Below are 13068 nucleotides of genomic sequence, written 5' to 3'. Positions count from 1 at the left end.
CCTTGTAATCTATTGTCACGGTAATATATTTCAAGGCATTGAAAAAATAGAAAAAATGCGAAGAAATCAATAAAAATAAGAGATTACTGTATAAAATTTTTATATATGATTTAGATGTTATTGGCGAAGATCGGTGGTTTTAAAATTTTCTTACAAAAACTTAGAGATAACACAAAGTTTCTCAAATTTTCTACAGAACTACACTATCTTCCTTTTTCTTGATTACCAATGCTTTTATGTTTTTGAACATTACTTTTTTTTTATCATTATTTTCTCCTTAAATGAATTAACTCTCTCTCTCTCCTCCCCGCCCCCGCCCCACCCCACCCCACCCCACCGCCATCCCCAACCTACAACCTCTCTTTTCCTATAGGCAATACAATTATTATCTCTCTTTGTATACCCACATTTTATTTTTTAATTTCCAGACCCTGATCCAGGTTGGGTCTAGCTCCATATAAACCTTAGTCAAGTCGGGTCAAGTCTAGGTCTAGGTTGACCTGGACCCGATCCGACCTGTTGCCACCCCAACCTTTTTAGTGCCAATTGTGCTCATTTGATTTTTACTTTCTTCGTATTTCCCATTTTGACTTATTGGTCTTTGTTTTTTGGAGAAAAGAAATGAGCAAGCTTTCTATGCTTTCCCTGTAGCGTAGAAGTTCTATCCTCCCCCTTATCCAACTGTCCATTCTGAATGGAGGGTTAAGATTGCCCCAATCACAATGTGACGTCTTTATATTATTTTATTTTTAATTTTTTTCTATAAACTATTTTGATACCAAAATTTGGACGTTCATTCTTCCATTAAACTCGCACTAGTGAAAAATATAAAAAAAATATTTTCAATAAAATAAAATAATCAAAATACCGTTGCAAGAGGTATTTTGGTCATTATATTTTATCAAAAAATTATTTTTAATATTTTTTATAGGTGCGTCCCAATGAAAAGATATCACGTACCAAATTTCATATTCATACAATTTGTATAAAAAAAAAGCTAAAAATAAAATACTTTGAGACGTCAAATCTAAGATCAAATGGTGAGTGGCTCTCTTGATCAAAATTGGACAGCTGGATGGTAGGGGGAGGATAGAACTTCTATGATGTAGAGGAAGCATATAAACCTTTCTCAAAAGAAATAACCCCCCTTCCCCCCCGCCCCTCTCGTCTAAACTTATGGTCTCCTAGACACCGTCGGGTCCATGAGTTGTCCATAAATCCACTTAAAATTTAAAAAATATCAATAGATCCCTAACCTCTTTTTTAGCTTCTTTTTTTTTTTTTTTTTCAAATTGCCTGTTTATCCCCCATCTCTCTCTGTCCCCATAAACCTTCCCCACCTTTCTCCCACTTCCATGTGAATCTTTTCTTTCTCCCATTAACCATTTGCCTCTCTCTCGTATACTCATTGGAAGATAGATAGAAGAGAGCAAAAATCATGGGAAAGAGAGGGAAAGTGAGGGAAGTTAATGGGAGAGAGATCCAATAATATTAAAAGAGGAAGGGATTTGGATTATTGGGGATAAGTGACAACCATTATGGGACTATAAGTTTAGAATTGGGATTTACGTCTCTTTCCCTTGTTTTTTTTTATTGTTCTACTTTAATGGTCTTTCTATATTATTCTCTAAGGGCGTGTTTGGTTTATTGGATTCAGATTTGACCTCTTTATCCAAAAGATAAATGGTTCCTTTGTAAACAATCTTTTTTAATATCCATCAACACATTTCTTTTTTTTAAGTCTTTTATGGAAAAAAACCAACATTAAACCTTGTCTTCACAGGAGAAAATTATAAAGGTAATTTTTGCTGTAGTTGAATTCCACGGATCTGGAGTTTTTAGGATAAGGTCTTTTCTATTTTGACAGTTGACATTTTAGTAATGTGTAATTTTTTGTGACTTCGAATATCAACTTTCGGATCAGGGGTAGAATTGAAATAAAAATAAATGACAAACAAAAGGATTTGTGCATAATATACAAAAATTACGAGGGGTATAATTTTAAAATAAGATATAAGTGTAAATTTCTCTAAATTGAATGGTATGGGTGGAATGCCAAATAGTTCATTTGTAAAGGACTATCAAAAAAGCTATTTTTATATCTAATTATAAAATTTTAAACTTCAAAAATAGTTAAAATTAAGTCGGTCTATAAACATATGAAGATCTTGAAAATAGACGGTCCAGATAATGTGTTGCAAGATGCACTATTTTTAAGACTCAAAATATTTTTTTTTCATGTTCATGCATATCAATGTTGCGATAATCAATTAGAGGGTTTTTCATTATTGAAAAACATTTTACGATGAATTTTTGAGGTGCATATTTAATTCAACATTTTAGAGTTGCAACCTTATATAAACTTTTTCCTTAGATAAATTTCCGAAATATATATTCACCGTTTTACATGGGAATGGGGCAATTTGGTGATTCATCTTAAAGAAATCTTTGAAATTTGTGGGTGGCCTCAGATGAAGACGCTATGCGAAACGAAAGCCGTTTCTTTGGGACATTGGTATATTCCCCCATTCCATATACAATTCAAATTCAAATTCTAATTCTAATTCTAATTCTAATTCTATTTTATCCATGGTTCCATATTTTCATATATATGAGTGCCTCTTCGCTTTGTTTTTTCTGTGTCTTCTCCTCCTTTCTTTCCAACTCTAAATTTTCCGTTTCAATTCCATAGCCGTGAAATTGAATTTAACACAATGCAGAGCTCACTGTAGGTGGGTCTTGGGTCTCTCTCTTCCCCCTCCTTATTGATTTTCTTGGTATGGCTATTGTGATCAATTTCAATGTCTTAATTCTCAAGTGAAATTTTCGGCGCATCAATACATTATGAGGCATGCAATTGCAGAGCCCCCATTCTCCATTGTTATGTTCTTTTCTATTATTAAATTCATTGATTTGTATTGATGGGCGGTTCTCATTGGCATAACGATGGGTCCTTTCTTTTTCTTTGCTCAATTATTTCTGTAATTTTGGTTTATGATTTCACTAATATATTTGTGGTTAATTCATTTAGTAGTATGGATGGTCTGTTCTATAAACCTTTACTAGTTTAATTCTTTTGCTCTTATGGTTGGCCCTGTTCTATAATGCAGTACTTTGATTCTGATGAGTTCTTTCCCGCTTCGTTGTTCTATTTTTTTTTAGTTTGCTTGACCTGTATATAATTTTCTTGAAACGTTTGAAGCTGGCATCTTTCCTTTTAATTACACAGTTTGGAATTGATAATGCCCAAGGTTTAAGGCATTCCTACAAAAAAAAACTCTAATATCGGGCTCCAAGAATGATGTATAAATCATTTTGGTTTTAAATTTAACTTTTTTTTGTTTTATGGGGATCAAATCTTATTGTGATAAAGTGATAAAGATCAAGGACATACCTTGTGATCAATTCAGTTACCTCTATGAAAACGCAGCATCTCGAGATGTTTAATTCTTAAACGGGGTACTGTGCAGAAAAAATAGAAAATAGTATTTTACTAGAGGGAGTCCCTATAGGGTGGTGCTTTTCACTATGTTGAATACAGTTGTGAGGAGTATGTTCTATAGGGAGGCAAGTCAAAAGTTGTGTAGGACTCCTGCATGTATTTTTAAAGTTGGTTTCACGTGGCCAATTTAATAGATTTCTGTATGCTTAAGTGAGCACAATACTTGGGTAGTTTATTTATTGCCGTTTTAGCCTAATTAATTATTATTTGTTTCTCTTCGTAGAAGTAGTTTATTGTGGATTTAGATAAAATTATTTAGGGTTATAGACTTGTAAGTATGATTATTTGTAAATAAGTGTATAGTTCATATGTACAGATGAAGACATAAATATTCCTCCTTTTGAGCATCTTCTTGTTATTTCTTCATCTATATCCTGTTTGTGCTGTCACTATTTTCTTTTCCAAAAGTTCGGTCTCCAGTTCTACATTTAAGATTTAGTGCTTCGTTTGCATCAAAAGAAACAAATGCTTTTCTATGTTAATTGAGGCCTAATTTCCAAAAACTGTTAGGACTGTCATTCTTAGGAGATGGTACATGAATGGTGTATGTAGCTAAGCATGGGCTTCGTGAAAACTCATATTTATAAGAAATTTCAGTACTCAATAACTAGAATGGAAGTTGTTAAGTAAAGACAGTTATATTGTTTTGATGCCTCAAAACCGAAGAAGTTTTGGAGAATATTTTTGTTTATGGTATATTTTAGAGAACTTCGAAGGATAGGGAACAGGGTATAGGATTTTTATGAATCCTGTTTGAAACTTTTCGTAACCGGAATAGATGCTGTGGTTAAAAGAAGTGTACTGTAGTACTAGTTTCATTCATTGAATAGTAGTGTAAGAGAATCAATTTTGATTTGTTGATCCTGTGAATGAAGAGGGAAGTTGGAGCGCGAGAGATTTTGTAAACAGGTTTCCTTAAATAGTGATAAATCGTAATTGAGGCCTCGAGGTTGTCTCTAAATCATTTAGATCTAGTAGATCCTTCCAAAATTTTTGTTTTTTTTGGAAAGTTCTTTTGTTCAAAAATGAGATCAAAGAGATTCTTTCTACCTTTTTCATGGGTAATCATAATGTCTTGATGGTGTCCAATGTGCCTCTTCTTTTGGAGTTTTAGGAAGTGATTTGTGAGTAATATGGTGGATGATTATGGGAAAGCCCATTGATGTGACAATGGTTGGAGAATATGCAATATTAACTCACTCCGTTCCTGTAAAGGAGGTTTGAATACTTCAGGGATTCTTGCCACATGGCCATAGGTTTTCATAATAATGTTTCTGTACCATTTCACTTAGTTACCTCATGAATATCTCTCTCCATAATTCCATATGATCGTTTCATAGAAGCCATAGGCATCTGGTCATAATGCAATATTTTACCTTTCTGGTATTGTTTATGAGCCTAGAAAGCCCCCAACCCCCCCACCAATATGTGGTTCTGTTATTTTGATCTGCCAAATTCCTTCCATTCATAGAAGCCATAGGCATCTGGTCATAATACAATAGTTTACCTTTCTGGTATCGTTTATGAGCCTAGAAAGCCTCCAATCCCCCCACCAATATGTAGTTCTGTTATTTTGATCTGCCAAATTCCTTCCATTAAATGCATTTGTCCCTATTACAGTCTGCCCCCTTGGCACTTCTAATCTTTCGCAACCCAAAACTAAAATGCAAAGGAAAGCAGGAAGTAGAACTACAAGTTGTTTTTGTCCACTGTGCATGGTTTTGTAATAGTGCATGCTTAGTTATATTTAAGGACTATAAATTATAGCCAATCCCAAATAATTGGGATAAGGCTTGGATGATGATGTTGGTAAAATTAAGCATGCTGTAATTAGTGCTTAAACGGAGCTACTCATCATATGTAAGACAACAGTGTTTTCCCTTATGGGATATGTTGCAATGTTGCGTATTTGATGTATTGTCTGGGTTACAATAAGAGTCACACTCTTATGGTCTAAGCTTTTAGGTTATAATCTATTGCCGCAAATTACATGTAGTGTTAATCAGCTTTACACACTGTTGTTAACTTCCAGACAGCATTCAACTCCCTGTTTAAGAGCCCTTCAAAGACAAAATAATGGAAGCTGTGAAGCCCTTGACGAGGAGGTTAGTTTCACATGTCATTTTGGATTTGGATGGTACACTTCTGAACACAGGTAAGTCTTTCTTCCTTTTATTTCAGAAAACGTTTATACATTTCCAACAAATTTTACATTCTATTTGCTGCTATCTTCCTATCAGTTCAATGATTGTGGTGTTCTATGAGAAACTGGCCTCATTTTGTTTAGTATTATTGATTTCTATTATGACATGTTATTAAAATCCATTTCATTAACAGATGGCATTGTGGATGATATCTTGAAAGTGTATTTGGTTAAGTATGGTAAGCGATGGGATGGAAGAGGGGCACAAAAGAGAATTGGGACAACACCTTTAGAAGCTGCAAAGGCCATTGTTGAGGATTATGAACTCCCCTGCACAACGGAAGAATTTAACGCTGAAGTTACACCGTTGTTTTCTGACCAGTAAGAACGCCTTCATTCATTTTTTATTAATTTGCAATAGTAAGAATGTCTTGTTTCACAGGAATGGTGCTTACCTGATTCGTCTTTCTATATACACAGAGTCACAGACACACACACATACAGCCCTTGAGAGAGAGAGAGAGAGAGAGAGAGAGAGAGAGATGTTTAACACTACTTTAATCACATGAAACTAGGTACTTTTCTTTGGTATTTCCATACCAAGTTGGATGATCTTAGTGACTTCTAAGGTTTTTCGTATGGTCATGGTAGGTGGTCTAAGATCAAAGCTCAACCGGGTGCTGATCGACTCATAAAACATTTGCGTAGCAATGGCATAAAGATTGCATTGGCTTCAAATTCCCCAAGGGAAAATATAGAGGAGAAGATCTCTTATCACGATGGTATGTGGTAATCTTAGATCATCATAGTCGTAGTTTCTTGGATAAGTTTATAATGGACTAATGTATAAATTAGTCAAGATTCTCATGGTTTGTGGTTTTAAAATTAATTCTTGTGAACTTGGTGGTGCCCCTGTACAGGTTGGAAACAATCTTTTTCTGTAATTATTGGTGGTAATGAAGTAAGAGAAGGGAAACCATCTCCTGAAATGTGAGAGCATCAACTGATAACTTGATTGTGGAACAGTAACTGAAGTTCTATTGAGTAGAAGTAAATGGTAGTGAATTGGTTCCATATTTAGATGGTCTTGTTCAACTTTGTTACTTTTGTTTTGCAGATTTCTCAGAGCAGCGGAGAAGTTGAATGCTGAAGCCTCAAATTGCCTGGTCATAGAAGACTCCCTGTAAGTAACTGTCAACAATCACATTTTATGTATGACTCAAATGATGCTGTATCAACATAGATAACAATATTTCTATGCACTAATGAACCCAACACTCTCAATATATGGGCCTCACTAAGGATTACAAGTTGTCTTCAGTTCATGGCTCACTACATTGATGTTACAAGTTGGTGCCAAGTATTTATGTCGGGCCATAATTATTACATGACATTGCTGGCAGCTTTCTCCCAGCCATGTGATCAAAGATTACACAACTGGATGTCTCTAGACACATAAATTATGTGTGGGGAGATACATAGAAAGCTCTCCCCTTGGTTAATGACAAAAAAACCAGTCTAATTTCATTAGCCTCTCAAAAACTAATATAATGTTTGGACTCTCTTTGCATTTTCAGTCTCATTGAAGATCAAAGGTGGGACTTCTATAGGATCTATTCTAATACTTGTGGAAAGCTTTGTTACATGGACACTGATAAAAGAACCCGTCATCTGGTTCACTTTCCAAATTAATTTTATATAAAATTAATTTGTGGGTGTATAAAGAATAAAATTAACAGAAAAAATTAGAATTTGTATGTCCAAATCAAAGACAAGGTGTTTTACATTGTGAGACGCATGCCTTACAAATCATCATCTTGTGTTCCTTGTCCAATCAGTGGACTCATGTGTCCACATAGTAGATATGCCATGTGTGTGAATCCAAAAAAGGAAAATTTCTAGATGTGCATGTTGAGTGGCAGCACACAGTTTTGTGCATTTACGTATTGGATTCTCCGAGATACATACATCACAACTTTCGTTGTAACATTGGTGGCCAGAAACTGTCAAGGGGCAATTGTTGCTAGGAAGTTAGACTTGCCATTGCTAACTGCTGTCAAATGTTGCAAAAAGGGGACTGCCATTCTCTCTGACATCCTCTTGGATTTGGACCAGCATTTCTTTCTCGGCATGTGACATGGTGCTCCATTTGGTTCAATCTGCTTTTCTTCAAAATTTATACTCGTACGTCTTCCATGTCTTGTTATCCCCAGCCTTAGAAAAGGATGAGGCTCATTCAACTTCTGTAGAGACTTGGAGAGTTTTACGTGCATCGCTTCTGCCCCTGTTTTTAGGGAAGGTGGTGCCTTATTCGTTTCATGACCCCATACATTTGAACCCCATATTTTAATGTTTTACTATTTCCCATCTTCGCTTTCTTTCTAATTTTTAAGAACTGCACAAGACATCTGACTTAGTTCGAGTTGACTTAGTTCGAGTTCCAGGTTCCTTGCTGAGTATAACTTTAATAACACTAAGAGAAAATGCAATCTCCTAGTTGTATTCATCCTCAGATTTGATGCTATTTTAAATATCTCTCGGAATCAGGATGCTTATTTGTATAAAAATTTCACTCATTTCTTCATAATTTATTGAAAAATTAATCCTGTTTTCATAGTTTTCTACCTTACTTGGATTGCCACAATGAAGCAAAAACCAGCTATCCTCACCTTAATTTTCATGTTTATTACCTGACCGTGAAATCTTTTAAATTACAGGCCCGGTGTCACCGCCGGAAAAGCTGCAGGGATGGAAGTTGTTGCTGTTCCATCTCTTCCAAAACAGGCCAATCTTTTCACTGCAGCTGATGAGGTGATCAATTCTTTACTTGACCTGCGACCTGAGAAATGGGGTCTCCCACCTTTCCAAGATTGTAAGTCCGGAAATTTGTCTTATTGATCTGTTCCGTGACTCATGCCCTTCTAAGCAGTGTTTGTAATGGTAATGTATTGTGGTTGTGCATACTGGCTTTGATGTACAGGGGCAGAAGATACTTTACCTGTTGAGCCTTGGTATGTTGGAGGCCCTGTTATTAAGGGGTACGGCCGTGGCTCAAAAGTGCTTGGGATACCGACAGGTACATCAATGTCTAATTCCCAAGCTTACGCTTGTGACAGATTGTGCATTGGCTTGAAAGACATAGGCTTTAGTTAAGCTTATATTGCCTTAATTGCAGCCAATCTCTCGCCAGAATCCTTCTCAAGCATCCTGTCACAGGTGGCATGTGGAGTATATTTTGGGTGGGCTGGATTATCTACACGTGGTATCTATAAGATGGTCATGAGCATTGGATGGAACCCATATTTTGATAACAGTGAGAAGACAATTGTATGTGTGCAGTGTTTGTGATTGCATTCTTAACCTCGTAGTATAGTGCATAGAAAATATTTTGGCTTTTCTCAATGTTCTAAGAAACAATGGTTTTCCTTCTTTGGCTTCTCCGACTCCTCTCTCTTGAATTTTGCCACATTCAGCAACAAAACTAAAGCTATTCTAAGATGCTCAGATTTCTTTTATTGCAGGAGCCATGGCTGCTTCATGACTTTGATGGTGATTTCTATGGCGAGGAGCTCCGTCTTGTGATTGTTGGCTATATACGACCAGAGGTATTTTTTGCCATCATAACATGTTCTTATAAAGGCTAAAAGGCAAATTAAATCATAGACCCGTTACTACCATCTAAGTTCTAGGCGCCTCACTGTTTCCATCATTGTCCATCTTTTTAGTCTATAGTGATGATGCAATTTATGGTTTTTTGACATTTCTTAGGATCATCGGACACTCGAAAATAAAGATAAAGTTAACTATATACTGTTGGTCTTTATGGTTTGTGCAGGCAAATTTCCCTTCGTTAGAATCCTTGATCGAGAGGATCCATGAGGATGGGAGGATTGCTGAGAAAACGCTTGATCTTCCCATCTATGCGGAGTATAAGAATTCCCCATATCTTAAATTTGCTGCTGGTGCACAGCAAAAATAACAAGTGACAGTAATAGTAAACAGGATATTGCTCAATCTTTGTTGAGGTGTAGAAGCTGGAAAAGGCTCGAGTCGTGGTTGCTTGTGGCATTCTTTCTAATCTTGTTACTCTTAAGAGGGTAACAAAGCCAAATTGCATATCTCATTTAAAAGGAAAGGCTAAATTTGCCTTAAGGTTGGTCAGGTTATCTAAGATCCTATGAATCATATAAAGATGAAACTCCTGCAGTTGGAATCATCAGAATTAAATTATATTGGAGATGACATGAGGCATTTTGTACTACTGATACATTTGTAGATCCAATTCAAAGCAGGCTGATTTGAGGATCGAGTATTTTCCATTTTTAGTTTTTTCAGTTAATGTTTTTATTTCTTGGCCATGATAATCTTTGTGAGTTCTTTTAGAGCAGGATAACTTACTATTTTGCTTAATGAATAATTATGCTCTAGTTAAATTGGCTGTCCCTAATATCTCAAGTCTGTTTTATGTGATTTTATTGAACAATAAAGCTTCAATTTCACATAAATTTGGTAACCAAACAATCATCATGGTTGATGTACTGGGTTGTTTTTTATTGACCAAAATACACAGCCCACCTCTCTCCATCTCTCTTTTTTGTAATATGTCAGCGGGTCCCACTATTTTGCCTTTATTTGTGTGTAGTGGTTGCTGATGGTATTTAGGAATATTATTCGAAGAGGAATTTCAACTGCCTTGGAATAAAATAACACAAGTAGTTGGAAATGAGGCTCAAGGAACATGGGCTGAAGCATATGATTGTAGTCTCCTTATTGAAATGTTCTAACCATACTCCCACAATATGTGTTTTCCTTCCAAACAAGATTTCCTGACAATGCTCCAGAAAATTTCAATGCACAGTAGAAGTAATACACGTATCATACAAGAAAAAGAATGCAAACAAGCTCATTGGGACCAATAATAACAGCTTGGGGAATTACAGTATTTCAAATGTAGTCTGGTAAGCTCTCTCTGCAAATGTATGTTTAGGCCTACAAATCCAAAACTAGCCTAACCAGGTTAGATGTGGTTCCTGGAGAGAGAGAGAGAGAGAGAGAGAGAGAGAGAGATTTCTTGGTCACCAATACTTAGAGCTCAAATTCATCTTCATCCTCGAGTGCACGTGCAAGCTCTGCAACGGCCTTCCCCTCATCATCATCCACAAGAAAATATGGGTTCCTCTCTAAAGGACGAAACTTGTAGAACACAAACACATAAAATGCGAGACTTGCACCTTCCTCTGACAAATTCTTTATCCATTCATACCTGTAGCTCGCCAAGCTCCCTATGGCTGAAACCACAATCCTAGTGAAATACAAGTATCCAACCACCACCATATAGAATTGCCTAAAAAGAGTCAGTTTCTCTAAATTCCTTGCTGCTTTTCCATCGGTTTTTAATGCTTCTCTCAAAGTCCTTATAGACCATATAATTGGAATGACTATAGCACAACAACAAGCCAAATCGATGATCAAAAATATATGATTCCATGCGATCCAATCCTTGGCAAATGGACCCGATTCTCCGATCACAACTGATGCCATATTCTCCAACACTTGGAGTGGGATCACAACCATAAGGACCTTCTTCTCTCTCTCTTGCAAATATGGCTTCAAAAAGGACCAACCGGTACCTATAAGAACAATAACGGTAAAGAGCATTATTCCTTTGAAGAACCCAAAAACATAGAATGCTATATCCCAGCCATGTGGGGTTCCTGTCATCTTAACAAAGTATTGATCCTCTGCTGCACATCCAAGTTTCAATGCCTTCACAAAAAGAAGCCCCCCCATTATCACATGTATCTTATCCATGGTCATCCTATGTCTCATGCATATATTTATCCATAACCCAATGAAAAGACAGTAAATCACAAAGTAAAACAAGTACAAAATGGGTAGCTGGGTTTGGCCAGAAGGGAGGAAATCCCTCACATCTCCATCCATGTTATACATTTCAGTATGAACATCCATGATGATTTCGAATTCAGGTTGACAGTTTCCAAAAACTAAGGTATATTCATCAGGTTGCATGACTTGAATGGTGGAATTATGAGAGTAGTCTAATTCTAAGTCTGTGAGATTAAAGAGAGGCAAGATGTATTGGCTAGAAGTGATGCAAAAAAACTGTGTGTACACATATTCATTCATTATTTTCCAGTGAGAAGCTTCTGTTAATAAGAAGAAGCCCATAGAAGTGGGGTCTAGTTCAGATTGTCCATGTCTTAGCTTCCATGAAACATTCTTGATTGCAACATAGGCATGGCCTGTGTTTGTAAAACCGAACCTTTCGAAGAAAATCATCGGTCTCGAATCTGAGAGGATTCTGGTGTCTCTTATCTCTGCAACTGAAACATTAAAGCATTGGATTACCATGACAATTGCCAAGATTTGCAGATATGGGTTGGAAACCTGCAAAATTTGGGCTTTTCCCATTGCTCTGGATTTGATATTGAGGGAAAAAATGAGTGAATATGCACAGGTTTTGGTGGGGAAATGGCTGAATTTGCAGTGTTTTTTCTTGGTTGGGTTTTCTTCCTTTATTTTTGTGTAAATTAATGTCTAAAATTTGAGATCTTCAATGGGGTTTATTCCATTGATGTTGATTTCTAAGATAATTAAACTTGGCTACTCATTTGTTAGGATTTTTTTTCCATTTTTTTAATTTCTCTTTTGTGAATTTATGTGGTCTGAGCGAAAGCGGTTTCAACAATGGAGCAGTTTAGTGGGCGGGGAATGCGTTGAATGGCAAAAAGTAGCTTTCGATTTCACTGAATTTCATCGTGGGACAAAATTTAGGGCGGTATAGGCTGATTTATAATTAGAAATTTCGGAACTATTTTCGAAATTTAAAAAATAGCCGTTTTATATATATATATATATATATATATATATATATATATATATATATATATATATATATATGGAGTAATGATTTCATGCAACATTGCATAATAATATTATGTAACAAGTTTCAAAAACCATGTTATGACCATTTGTTTGATCCAAAATTTGAAGTACACACTCTTTTCGTTCTAATGAACAATCACAAAAAAGAAAAAAATTGAAAACATAATCTAAAAAATATTTTTTTAGCCCAATTAACATAGGCCGTTCATTTTGGTAAGACGTTTAGATCTACGTCTTAGAAAGATTTTTTTATTTCCAAGTTTTCTGGATGGTTTTATTATTATTAGATGAACAATGTTAAAAAAGACAAAAATGATTTTGAGTTTATAAAGGTGAAGATCTCGAAATTCACCAAATGAGTGGTCTAGATTCGTTTTTGGAGGGGCCTGATTTTGACCATATCTAAGGTTCAAATTGAACTTTTTTTTGGGGGGGATTGATTATTGAGATGAAGAGAGTGTGCGTGCAAAATTTTGGGTCGTACAAATACCACAAACATAGTTTTTTAGAAGTGTTG

At 35.8% G+C, this 13068-nt stretch overlaps 2 protein-coding genes across 4 annotated transcripts; one reads left to right on the top strand and one right to left on the bottom strand.

Moving 5' to 3' along the window:
• The first annotated feature begins 2374 nt into the window (after positions 1–2374).
• FMN/FHY (riboflavin kinase/FMN hydrolase) lies at positions 2375–10078 on the top strand. Of its 2 annotated transcripts, none has more exons than XM_006854309.4 (11): positions 2375–2515; positions 5535–5657; positions 5840–6026; positions 6297–6427; positions 6566–6635; positions 6763–6828; positions 8363–8517; positions 8626–8721; positions 8821–8972; positions 9167–9250; positions 9481–10078. In XM_006854309.4, the coding sequence occupies exons 2-11, from the start codon at positions 5579–5581 to the stop codon at positions 9622–9624; spliced, it is 1164 nt and encodes a 387-aa protein (XP_006854371.1). In that variant the 5' UTR covers positions 2375–2515; positions 5535–5578; the 3' UTR covers positions 9625–10078. The 2 variants fall into 2 exon arrangements, with proteins under 2 accessions (XP_006854371.1, XP_020529112.1); XM_020673453.2 differs by lacking the exon at positions 2375–2515 and adding an exon at positions 2640–2732.
• A 389-nt stretch (positions 10079–10467) lies between these two features.
• On the bottom strand, positions 10468–12290 carry LOC18444132 (protein CANDIDATE G PROTEIN-COUPLED RECEPTOR 7). Of its 2 annotated transcripts, XM_088872779.1 has the most exons (2): positions 11929–12037; positions 10468–11275 (listed from the first exon to the last, which is right to left on the bottom strand). In XM_088872779.1, the coding sequence occupies exon 2, from the start codon at positions 11217–11219 to the stop codon at positions 10731–10733; it is 489 nt and encodes a 162-aa protein (XP_088728905.1). In that variant the 5' UTR covers positions 11220–11275; positions 11929–12037; the 3' UTR covers positions 10468–10730. The 2 variants fall into 2 exon arrangements, with proteins under 2 accessions (XP_088728905.1, XP_006854372.1); XM_006854310.4 differs by having other exon boundaries at positions 10468–12290.
• Positions 12291–13068: the final 778 nt, after the last annotated feature.

This window comes from Amborella trichopoda, chromosome 7 (assembly GCF_054954075.1).
Source record: "Amborella trichopoda isolate Santa Cruz 75 chromosome 7, AtrichopodaSantaCruz75HAP2 v2.0, whole genome shotgun sequence".
Lineage (NCBI taxonomy): Eukaryota > Viridiplantae > Streptophyta > Magnoliopsida > Amborellales > Amborellaceae > Amborella > Amborella trichopoda.
This window is presented reverse-complemented; position numbering and strand designations above follow the sequence as displayed.

Coding starts and splice junctions, on each gene's coding strand:
- LOC18444132 (XM_006854310.4), bottom strand. CDS start 12,077: ATGGGAAAAGCCCAAATTTTGCAGGTTTCCAACCCATATCTGCAAATC.
- FMN/FHY (XM_006854309.4), top strand. CDS start 5,579: ATGGAAGCTGTGAAGCCCTTGACGAGGAGGTTAGTTTCACATGTCATT. Junction 6,428..6,565: donor GAAGATCTCTTATCACGATG/GTATGTGGTAAT, acceptor GCCCCTGTACAG/GTTGGAAACAATCTTTTTCT. Junction 8,973..9,166: donor ATAACAGTGAGAAGACAATT/GTATGTGTGCAG, acceptor CTTTTATTGCAG/GAGCCATGGCTGCTTCATGA.